The sequence below is a fragment of the Syngnathoides biaculeatus genome, chromosome 14 (genome assembly GCF_019802595.1).
Source record: "Syngnathoides biaculeatus isolate LvHL_M chromosome 14, ASM1980259v1, whole genome shotgun sequence".
Lineage (NCBI taxonomy): Eukaryota > Metazoa > Chordata > Actinopteri > Syngnathiformes > Syngnathidae > Syngnathoides > Syngnathoides biaculeatus.
Window position 1 is genome coordinate 6290429 of NC_084653.1, and position 12900 is coordinate 6303328.

General features: G+C 42.9%; 1 protein-coding gene across 4 annotated transcripts in view; it reads right to left on the reverse strand.

The window, feature by feature from the left end:
* LOC133511714 (diacylglycerol kinase beta) overlaps window positions 1-12900 on the reverse strand; it is a 152174-nt gene that overhangs the window by 64841 nt on the left and 74433 nt on the right. For all 4 annotated transcript variants that reach the window (XM_061840553.1, XM_061840555.1, XM_061840554.1 and 1 more), the window contains one exon: window positions 1185-1249. In XM_061840553.1, the coding sequence (XP_061696537.1) occupies window positions 1185-1249 (65 nt within the window). The remainder of the gene's footprint in view (window positions 1-1184; window positions 1250-12900) is intronic.

A 12900-nucleotide genomic window follows, 5' to 3' on the forward strand; every position in this document is an offset into this window, starting at 1 on the left:
TTCACTTGAGCTTTTCAGTTGACTTTTTCTTTTCCTTTCGGCTTGTCCCGTTAGGGGTCGCCACAGTATGTCATCTTTTTCCATCTAAGCCTATCTCGTGCATTTTCTTCACTAACGCCCACTGTCCTCATGTACTCCCTCACAACATCCATCAACCTTTTATTTGGTCTTCCTCTCGCTCTGTTGCCTGGCAGCTCCATCCTCAGCACCCTTCTACCAATATACTCACTCTCTCGCCTCTGGACATGTCCAAACCATCGAAGTCTGCTCTCTCGAATCTTTTCTCCAAAACATCCAACTTTGGCTGTCCCTCTAATGAGCTCATTTCTAATCCTATCCAACCTGGTCACTCCGAGCGAGAACCTCAGCATCTTCATTTCTGCTACCTCCAGCTCTGCTTCCTGTTGTTTCTTCACTGTCACCATCTCTAATCCATACATCATGACCAGCCTCACCACTATTTTGTAAACTTTGCCCTTCATCCTAGCAGAGACTCTTCGGTCGCATAGAACACCAGACACCTTCCACCAACTGTTCCACCCCACCTGGACCTGTTTCTTCACTTCTTTACCACACTCTGCATTGCTCTGTATTGTTATTTGAAGTCATCCACACTCACTCTCTCGTCTACCTGGAATTCACTCCTCCTCCTCCGCCCCTCACATTCATGCATACATGTTCTGTTTTACTTTGGCTAATCTTCATTCCTCTCCTTTCCAGTGCGTGTCTCCATCTTTCCAATTTTTCCTCTGCCTGCTCCCTGCTTTCACTACAGATCACAATATCATCTGCGAACATCATCGTCCAAGGGGATTCCAGTCTAACCTCATCTGTCAGCCCATCCATTACTACCGCAAACAGGAAGTTGACAATGATGACAATTTCTGTCTGTCAATCAAAATTAATCATTGTTCTATTTCTTTGGAAATGCAAAATTTTCCATTGGATCTCATTCAACTGCACCATGATGTCTTGTCTTGTATGTCACAGATCAATAGACAGATCCAGCTGGGCAGGCAATTATTGATTTGTTTCGATTGGCTCATATTTCCAGGTTAAAAGTGCAAGGTCAATTGCTGCCCCTCCAAAATAACAATCTCCGTGGTAAGCGATGCTGCAAAGTACACCGTGAGCAACAAGTCAATTATGCTAGTTAGAACTAGTAAACAAGTAAATTTCCAAACCTGCTGTTGAACTTCTCCGGGTGCTTCTCCCTCATCAGATGGAACCGATGGGCGATGGAAGCATCCTGTGAGGGAAAGAACATAAAACTCTTCACCATAAATGATATCACATGCCAATAACATTTAGTGATCCTTCATGTTTGGACAAATCACCGAAATTAAGGAAAACATTGAAACAAATTCCAGGATCTGCACAAAATGTTACATAGGAATAGACGGATTGGAAACTGGAGAAATGGATGTTTTAATGAGGTTTAAACTGTTTGAAATGATGCTTTGTTTTGTTGTACATAAAAAATGATATCATGGGGATAATGTTTGATTTTGTGTTCTGACACATGAGGCGATACATTGGTGACTCGTGGTCTGTCACATCACAATTGCCAGTGGTTCAATAAATAGTGTGAAAGCAGGCGTGACAGTGGGCAACTTTGTCTAGTTCCTCTATGTTGAGTGAAACTGTGGTATGACCCCATTTGTGGTGACAGTTGCTTTGGGGAGTCTTTTCACATTGTGATCCGGAGAACATGGGACTCACTGAAGTAAATTTGTGAAGTACAGCAAACAGAAGAGACCAGTTAACTTTGTCAAAAGCTTTTTCTGCATTTAGTGACAAGACAAGTGTTTTTAGATGATTATGAGAAATAGTTATTGGGTTTTTCAATCACTTGACATTGTTGGTGGAGCTCCGTCCTTTAATGGAACCAGTTTGGTCAAATTCTAGTATCGATAGGAACATTTTTTCTAGTCTGTTGACAAAAGGTAATTAGTTGGAAGAGTGGGGTCTGTCCCCTTTTTTCAGTAGTAGTTTAATTGCTGCCGTATTCATGTGGTTTCTAATTAGGCCTTCATCTTCAACTCTTTCAACATTCTGAAAAATAGTGTTTCTAGTATAGACCAGAAATGTTTATAAAACTGGAAAATCTTACTCTGGCATTTTTAAGACTATTGAGTGTCATGGGTGTGCCTGTCCCCGATGCAGCATGCACCTGATGCAAACAGAAGATGCGCGCAGCTGCGTCTTGTTTTAGTGATTACGCTCATGTATATATTGCCACGCGTGCGGTCTGGTCTTTGCCAGATTGTTGGACTCATGTCACATTCCCGCAACCCTTCGTCTTTGTCCTTGCTATTCCGTGTACCGAACCCTGCCTCGTTCTCGACCTTCCTCTATCGCCCGCTGATTCTGTTACTGTTGCCTCGTTGGATTGCCTCCCCGTGTACCGACTGTGGATTGAATAAAGACATCTCCCGAACTGTACCTGGTCTTGTGAGGTGTGCATTTTGGGTTCAGCCTCATGTTCTGGTCATGACAGAACGATCTGGCCAAAACATGGACCCAGCCGACTCTGATTCGGTGTGCAACGCACTCCAGGTCCAAGGTTGACGTCTCGCTGAACACGAAGGAGCCTCCAGATGATTGCTTGCCAGCTACAGGAGGTAATGACCCAGGTGGAATCTTTGTCTGCAACCTCTTCCAGTGGAGCTGACGTTACAGTCCTCCGTACCCTGGAGCCAGCCCCCTCACTGGTTCCTGACGCTCAGAGCCTCGTCTGCTCACTGCTCTCCTGTCCGGAGCAATTTTCAGGGGATTCGGGCAATATCAAGCCCTTCATCTCTCAATGTGAGCTTCATTTCGAATTACAGTCTGCTTCCTTCCTTCCCCACCGACCGGGCCGAGATTGCATTCGTGATCTCTCACCTGATGGGAAGGGTGGAAGCATGGGCGACCGCTGAATGGAGCCGTGACACAGACACGTGCTGAATGTCAGCGGGCTTCTCCTTTGTGAAAAAATAAAAGGACCCCACAGCCCTGCAATGATTACCAAGGACTGAACAGTATTACCGTCAAGAACAGGTACTCTCTCCCCCTCATTTCCACAGCCTTTCAGCTCCTGAAGGGGGGTCAAAATCTTTACCAAGTTGGACTTCAGATGTGCCTTCAACCTGGTCCGGACAACAGAAGGAGACGAGTGGAAGAGCACATTCAACATGCCAATTTATAATTCCGAATATTTAGTGATGCCCTTTGGACTCACTAAGACGCCAGCAGTTCTCCAAAACTTTGTCAACGATGTGCTATGTGAAATGCTCAACCGGCATGTCTTTGTCTATTTAGACGACATCCTGATCCGGATCTTCTCTGCAGACGAAGCAACCCATGTTGATCACGTTCAAGCGGTTCTGCAGTAGCTGCTGCTTCACAGTCTATATGTCAAAGTGGAGAAACGTGAGTTCCACCAAACCTTTGTGTCGTTTTTGGGGTTCATCCGCATGGACCCCCGCAAGGTGGAGCCCCTTCTCCGTTGGCCCACGCGCAGCTCTCGTAAGGAGGTCCAGAGATTTATTGAAGTTTGTGAACTTTTATAGAAAAACAATTCGGAATTTTAGTGAAGTCATGGCACCATTACATGCACTCACTGCAGCTCAAAGTTCGTTCATGTGGAACCCAAGTTGCCAGGCAGCCTTCCGCAAACTCAAGGCCAGCTTTGCCTCCGCTCCTATCCTCATCTTGTCGGACCTCGACCGGCAATTCGTTGTGGAGGTGGGTGCGTCAGATTCACGCATAGGAGCGGTACAATCACAGAGGAGTTCGAACGACGAGAAGATACACCCCTGTACCTTACTATCCAAAAAATGATAGCTGCAGAACATAATTTACAATATTGGAGACCGGGAGCTTTTAGCAGTCAAAACAGTGTTGACAGAATGGAGATACTGGTTGGAGGGGGCTCAGGTTCCTTTCGTGGTATATACAGACCACAAAAATCTTGAATACCTGAAATCCGCCAAACGATTTAATGCCAGGCAAGCCAGGTGGGCTCTTATGCGAGTTCGTGGTGTCCTATCGACCAGGATCAAAGAATGGCAAACCCGATGTGCTGTTGTGAGTTCATGATAGCAAGAAAATAGAGTCTGAACCGGCGCCCATCCTTCCCAAAGCATGTTTTGTATCATCGTTTACCTGGGAAATAGAAACAGCGGTGAAAGACGCACTTAGGGATTCTCGCAGCCTGGAAGGATGCCCCAAAGGCCAACTGTTCGTCGTTCCTCTGCTACGGGGTCATGTAACTGACTGGGCCCACACCAACCATACTGTATGTCACCCGTGCATAGCCAAGACGCAGTCTGTGCTAGAACAACGCTTTTGGTGGCCGAATAGTAAGAAAGACATCAGGGAGAACGTCAATGCCTGTCCTATGTGACCGGCACACAAACCCTACCGGCAGCGCCCCGCTGGGCAGTTATGCCCACTATCCGTGCCATGTCATCTGTGGTCACATATCTTTCAAAATTTTGTGACAGGGCTACAGGTGTCACGGGGTCACACCGCAGTTCTTACGGTAGTTGACTGATTTTCCAAAATGGCACACTTTACCGCTCTACCAAAACTCAATTTCGCAAAGCAAACGGCTGAGGTCATGATGAGCCACATATTCAGATTACATGGCCTGCCCACTGATATGGTGTCCGACAGGTGCCCCCAATTTGTCTCCCATTTCTGGAAAGAATTGTGTTCATTCATAGGGTTCACCGTGAGTCTTTCCTCGGGCCATCATCCTAAATCCAACAGCCAGACCGAACATGGAAACCAAGACCTAGAAATGGGGCTCCGATGCCTCGCTTCTTGTGATCGAAGCTCATGGAGTCAACAGTTAAATTGGGTCGAGTACTCACACAACTCCCTTCCCTCTGCATCCACTGGTATGTCTCCCTTCCATGTCGTGCATGGCTATCCACCCTCTCTCTTCCCATCAATAGACTCCAACTCGTCAGTGCCATCAGCTTTGGCTAGGGTGAGATGCTATAGAGTGACCTGGGACCGAGCCTGTAAGATGCTTCTGCGCAAGGGGCACTCCTATAAGGCCGTGTCGGACCGTAAGAAGGTGACGGGTCCGGATTACAGAGTGGGTCAGTGTTTCTAGCTGTCAGCGATTGGTGTCCCACTCTGGCCGGAATCACGGAAGCATGCTCCCAGGTTCGTCAGACCGTTACCGATCACGAAGTTAAAACTCCTGAAATCGATGTGGATTCATCCGGCTTTTCACGTCAGCTTGCTCAAGCCGGTTCGAGTGTCCTCGTTGGTCCTACCTTACCCCCCCCCCCGCCCCCCCGCATGGTTGACGGGGGTCCTGTCTATGCTGTACACCGGCTCCTGTCGTCGCACCGTCGGGGAAGAGGAGAACAGTACCTCGCGGACTGGGAAGGCTACGGTCCCGAGGAGCGGACTTGGATCCCCTCCCGGATTATGGTTGACGCCTCCCTCATTAGGGACTTCCATGCATCGCATCCTCTGGCTCCTGGGCTGTCCGGGACTGGCTGTTAGGGGGGAGGTACTGTCATGGGTGTGCCTGTCCCCGATGTGACGCTCACTTGCTCCAGTCAGCAGATGTGCACACCTGTGTCTCGTCTTAGTGATTATGGCTCACGTATATATTGCTACACATGCGGTCTGGTCTTTGCCAGATCGTTGGACTCATGTCACATTTCTGCAACCCTTCATCTAAGTCCTTGCTATTCTGTGTACCGAACCCTGCCTCATTCTTGACCTTTCACTTACACCCGCTGATTCTGTTACTGTTGCCTCATTGGACTGCCTGCCCGTGTACCGACTGTGGTCTGAATAAAGACATCTCCCGAACTGTACCTGGTCTTGTGAGTCATACATTTTGGGTTCAGCCTCGTGTTCGGGTCATGACGATTGAGTCGAGGTTTTAAGTACAAAGAATCATTGAGTAATTATCATTCTATTCTTGGGAATCCGTTTAGGGTAAATCCATCTCCAACAAGATGGATTAAAAAAAAAAAAACACCAGCATGCATGAGTACAGTACTTTAGAAGGAAGCCACATTAATAGGGTATAATGGAGCATCCCCAGCAGGACGACAAGGACCTATGAAGCAAAAAAAAAAAAAGCCATATACCCCTACTTTGCAGTTTTTCGCTTCTCACAGGTGGGTCTGGTACCAATTAACTGTATGCTCACTTACTACACCAATAGGTAGTCTTACATGAGTTCATGAAGAGACTGAAAATGAGACATACATTAGAAACCTTTCTTTGCATAATATGTTTACTATGGTGGTTGTAAGTTTGCAATGATGTACAACTGCAATCAAATATCCTTAGACATAGATGACCCATTCAAGGTGTGCCCCGCCTCTCGCCTGAAAATAGCTGGGATAGGGTCTACAAACTTGTTGTCAGTCAATTAAAAAGCTTCCAGAATTTTGCTTTGACAAATTCATGATAAAGTTCTACTTTGCAGCATTAAGTAACTTTTCTCCGTTGTTTTGATCAATACTTATATTTGAGAATTACGGGAGTAATAAAAGTTACCATATCATATTTGGATTGGATTGGATCAGATTTCTGCGAGAGGCCCACCTTCAGTGTGACCCGACGGACACAGATGCACCAATCTGACTCATCAGCAAGTTTCATCTCTCAAAATAGAAGTGTCAGCTCCGCTTTAATTGGCGGAGAACTTGAAACCCGCCGAGCGACGGGACATCGCAGACAATCTGATGGACTGATAGAAAGCAGGAGGAAAAGGGAGTATTCTTTTGTAGACACGCGAGACAGTTCGGCAAGGTGACTGCAATAACAACAACGAGGCACAAAAGTGGAAAACACGGAAGCATTGAGGGGTTGGAGCGGGGGCGTGGGGAATCAAAATGCCTCAGGAAATGGCGTGAATAAAAACATGTTTTCTGTAATTCTTTTGGGTTTAGGATCACCCGAAGCTTTCCAGAACATGACTGACAGAAATCCCAAAATATTTGCTTTCGCCTCCAGTCATTGCTGGCACCAAAGTTGTTTTTATCTGTAAGTTGACGAAACACAAAGTGGAACAGGAAAGGACAAACCCACATGACCCCGTGGACAGAATACTTTTAAAGCAACATAATTTGCTTCATATTTATAATATTAATACTTGACTTATAATTTACTTTTATTTGAGTATTTGGATCAATAAATAATGCTACTTTTAGTCCATTACATTGAGCTAGTTAGAGCCTCTGCCTCACACTTCTGAGGACCAGAGTTCAGATCCCAGCGCCGCCTGTGTGGAGTTTGCATGTTCTCCCTATGTCAGTGTGGGTTTTCTCTGAGCACGCCGGTTTCCTTCCATATCCCAATTCCTGCATTAAATGAACACTCTAAATTCCCCATAGGTGTTATTGTGAGTGCGACTGGCTGGCAACCAGCGCCCGATCTCCAGCCCGCAGATAGCTGGGATCTGTTGATCCTTGTGAGGATAAGCGGCTCAGATAATGGATGACTGACTATTGCTTGTGCAATCTACTGTACAGTCCATTATTTTTTGATTCATCAGAAACCGTGTGCCTCGGACATTGTCACGTGACTCTGACCAATCCAACATATCCACCAGTATCTTTGACACTATTTCATCAATTCAGCAGACAGTCAGACGCATGACCGCACAGAAAATCTCCATTGCACCACAAATAAGCAAACCAAGTCTCATTTACTTGAGGCATAGCAGACACAATGGAAGAAACCAGGGCGTGCAATTTGCAATCAGAATCGGTACAACAACCCTCCCCTCACAATCACACATCTCTTTACTGTCGTCATTCACATCTACCTAAAAATGCTCACATTTTTGCCTATAAGAACCTGAAAAAAAGTGGCATTTTATTTTTAATGCAATCTCTTCCTGGTGAACCATTTTGCATCGTTACATGAGTGTAAACAAATAAAATTAATTTGTGACTATTATTGTCCTTAACTTTAAGACCATTAAAACTTAATTGCTTTAGTTAAAATGCTATTTTGGAGAAATATCTGAAGTTGCACATTTCAAATTATTTCACATTTTGGTCTATTTGACATTCATGCTGTGATGAAAAACTAAAAATAAAATACAAATTACTCACCAGTTATGCCGTATTTAAGTATTTTCATTATTTACTTGTCCACAAATAATTATTTTTTTGTAGGACTACTTTTAACTTGAAATTATGTCTACAAGAGGTTTTTCTCAAGCAATTGTGACCAACATGGTGCTCGTGGGCAGGCCCTCGTGATGACTTTATTATTATTATGATTGTTATTATTATTAATATTATCCAACCATCTATTTTCTAAGCTACTTATCCTCACAAGGGTTCCAGGAGTGCTGGATTTGTTATTTTTATTATAACATTTAAAATTGCCATAAGAGGTTGTGCGACAGGAAAGGGGAAACCCACAAGAACTGGTGGAGGCAGACACCTCTGCTTTACTGAGTTAGCTTGCAAGAGATTAGCCCCGCTATTGTCACACTGAACACAAACCGGCAACGACACATTCTTAAAACGCTTCAATAGAACTAATGCGACGTGAACGCAATCAGCTAATTGTGCCAACATCTGGACACGCTGGGAACTCAACCGAACTTGCCGGCATTAGACACATAATGTTGACATGACCCATAACATCTGACATTTAGTCATTATTTTTCCCCTGCGTGCCAATTTATTCGCCTCGCTTTGCTATAACTAATAATTTTAAGAATCAAATAAGTCTTGTATAATTCATACAGTGAACGGTACGTGGAGGAGGAGTCAAAGCAGCATGAATCCACAGCTGGAGCGGAGTACATCTCACGATGTTTGTTTCTTCATTCTCATCGATATCGTGAGTCACATGTTCTTGGCAAACACGATTGTTGTACGGTCTGTTATCGTGACATCCACCCATCCCAGACTGGATCCACCAGTGTTGTGTTCATTCATTTTGTACATTTTGCTTCACAAATTTTATGGGCCTGATACATCCAGGCATACATTTTCTTAGCCGCATATCCTCACAAGGGTTGTGGTAGTTCTACAGCCAACCCAGCTCTCAATTGGGCAGGAGGGAGGGTACATTCTGAACTGGTTACCAGGCAATTGCAGGGCACATGGACACAGACAACAGTCGCATTCCCAATCACACTTAGGGGCAATGTAGAGTGTCCAAATCATATTGCATGTTTTTGGGATGTGGGAGGAAACCGGTGTGCCCGGAGAAAACCCATGCAGGCATGGGGAGAACATGCAAACTGCACTGAGGTAGGGACGGGATTGAACTCAGGTCCTCAGAACTGTGAGCCCAATGTTTTCAAGCTGCTCCACAGTGCCACAGGACTGATGCAGTTCACTAAATGTTTTCAGGAGAAACTGCAAGGACAAAGCATGTTGCAACCTTTACATTGTAGGTATAATCTCACCTCTAAACTTTTCAATGCACGCCTATTCATTCATTGTTTCAGTATTTTTGGAAAACTTTCTGTTTTCTAAGAAAGAGGTGAAGAACAAAATTCACGATCCATGAAAACAACAACCACATCTACTTCTATGGCTTTCTGTGACACCTGCAATCTCTCTGCATTCCTTTCGCAACCGACTTACATCAGTCATCCTACATTGTGCTTTGCGATGGCAATGTAATGTTGAACAACTGTTAGGCGCTCTCTTGGTCTACAGCAAGTTGTGGAAAAAGTACTGAGCCATTCAACAGTTGGACAAGTGGATTTCAAAATGAAGACAAGGTTAAATTTAAGTTTACATGTCCAGGTCATCGTGCATTTTAGGTTCATCCATAAATTTAACCCAAAAGCTGAGTATCTTTTTGAGTAGGTTATAATGAAGATGCTCTATCACAGGAAACTGGAGAGTACTGAGTGGGCTACAGCATGGCTGTCTATGATCATAGATTTACTCGTAGTTGTGGGTGAGCAACCACTACTAACTAATGTGTTACTACACTTGTGAATATCTTTACTTTAACAACTCTTCATGACTATATTTGCTAAGAGAACATGCAGCCGTGCAAAAAAAACAAATAGTGTGCAGGTGGATATGTGTGTGCCTGTGTGCATGTGTGTGCGTGTGTGTGTTTTAGTGTGCGCATGTGTGGGTGCATGCGTTGGAGTATTGCTGGCATTCAGTGAAGGTCAGGGGAAGTATCACTGACAGGAAGTCAGCAGCTGCCAGGTCCATGCCAGGTTATGAATAATGGACGGTAATGAATAACCATGCTGAGACACACGGCGAATCTAAGACCAGAAGAACTGTACTCAAGAGCACTAAGGTCACACATGTGGCCCCATGGCATCAAGTTCGTACTGTTTTTGTCTGTTAAAAGATTTGTCTATACTAATAAAAATGCATTAGCAAGCTATGAAGTGCATGCCAAAGCAAGAAGTCACATTGACTGTGTTGTAAAACACACAACTCCCATGAAGTTGGGATATTGTGTTAAAAAAATAATAAAAAACACAATGATTTGCCAATCATTTTTAGCCTACAGTGTATCCAATGGATTCGATTACAAAGACAAGAAAGCAAGAAAGACATTTAATATTCAAAATGTGAAACCTTGTTTTTCTTTTTTGGGAATTATTCACTTATTTTGAAATTGATGCTGGAACGTGTTTCAAAAAAGATGAGACAGGGGCATGTTTACCGTTGTTTAACATTACATTTATTTGTAAGTTCCCTCAATAAATGCTTGGGAACTGTGGCCACTAATTTTTGAAGCTTTGCAGTTGGAATTCTTTCAAATTTTTGGTTGATGTAAAACTTCTGTTGCTCAACAGTCAGGGCTCTCCTTCATCATATTCTGTGTTTCATAATGCATGACACATTTTCAAAACAGTTTGAACATTAAAATATCTTGGCTTTGTAGTGTATTAAATTGAATATACGTAGGTTGAATATTATTTCCAAACCATTGTATTCTGTTTTATTTACGTTCGACACAAGGTTTGTATTTTAGCCAATAAGACAGATGAAGTCCATAACAACAATAATGGCAAATTGAGAATTTGAGTGGACCCTTTGTTTTCTCCACTGGGACATTTAACACACTCTTGTTTTCAGAGGTGATAGTCTCCCCCCGGCCCCCAAGAGAATGTATGCTTTATTGGGCTCCAAAATGACACTGCAAATTAACATCTAAAACAACACTGCTTGCTTTAGTTACTGTCTAGGTAGCTGGTTACTTGATAATTAGTTGGTTATTGACCGAGAAAGATTTTTAGTTATACAGAAGCTAGATAGCTGCTATCCAGCCATTTGTTTAATTGGTTAGATGGTTAGCATCTATTCACTTAGTTCATTATTAAGTCATTAGTCAGCCGTCTGACTAGCTAGCCTCTATCGAAATGGGCAGCTATTCAGTTTGTTGGTTTGCTCCTTTTGTAGCAAGTTACCAATTAGTGAACCAATTAGTAAATAATTTAGCAGGCTAGTGTAACCCGGTTAATAGTTGGTACAGATAAAATTTCAGTATAATAGAGAAGCAACTAGGTTATAGGTTTTCTTTATGCAATGTGTTGGAATATCTGTTAAACTGTGTGTGCTAACTATTTTCTTTTGGAGGGATTTGTATTTAAATGTGTTTGATTCATTTGTGAAAAATAAATACTTTTGTTTGTCATTTATTGTTGTAACCATTGTTTAAGAAGGACAGGAAGTGAGGTGTTGAGCAGACACGGAAAAAGAGAGAGCAAAAAAAGCTGAAACAAACAAGAACTTAAAGAGGCTGTAGTAAAGGCCTGGAAAACTTTGTAATAGACATTTAGAGTAATTAACGTTGAGTTAATTTAATAGTTTCGTACTTTGGAGTAAGAAAAGAACTCAGGTGGCTACCTCGTCGAAGTATTTTATACTAGAAAGGCGCTACACTAGCAAGCTAGTAAGTTTGCATATATCAAAGTAGTTAATGTACACTAGTTGTTTGGCTGCAAGCTATTTAATAAGCAAAACAGTTAGTAACTTAGCTAGCAAGTTAATTTCTTCCCTAAAAGCTATCCAAATACTTTCTCAATTAATGCTTCAGCTGCTCTCTAACTACTTATTTTGTTTGATGTCACTAGATAGTTACAGTAATTCACTAGCTGCATAGTAAGTCAGTTAATTGGTCACAAAAGTTATATTGCTACTATTATATACGTACTTGGTAATTTGGTTATCTCCCAATTGTATCTACTAATATGAATCTTATGTCATTATTTTGTTGTACTTATGCTGCCCGTCAACCAACCTGAGCTGAGTGAACGCTGAGTATGTTTTTATTTGCAGCACTTAAGTTACATGCTTATATACGTACGTATCATAAGAGGTGTGGTACAGTCGACACTGTCTTGGCGAGCGATCAAGTGAAATGTAATGGTAAACATTCGGAAATAGCAAGGAGCCCCAGCCAAGCCTCCATCTGGGGCATCCGCTTGCAACAAATGTTCCTGTGCACTTGAGTGTAAGGGTAGAAACACTCACACACACACATGTACATGAGTGAACCTTAGCACAATAAGTCTTGCATTCCAAGATCAATCTGAAGCACTATCCATGAAGGCTGCTGAGTCAGAAATATGTATGGAAGAAATACAGTTTATAGGCCGAAAGTGCAATCATATCTATCTATCTATCTATCTATCTATCTATCTATCTATCTATCTATCTATCTATCTATCTATCTATATCTATCTATCTATCTATCTATCTATCTATCTATCTATCTATCTATCTATCTATCTATCTATCTATCTATCTATCTATCTATCTATCTATCTATCTATCTATCTATCTATCTATCTATCTTTGTTGAAGGGGCTTAAAATGTAAATGAGGAACATATTACTAAATTCTATGTGAATCTCATCAACTCCCGGGGCCTTGCCTGAGAGGAACCTTTTAACTACCTCAGTGACCACAACCC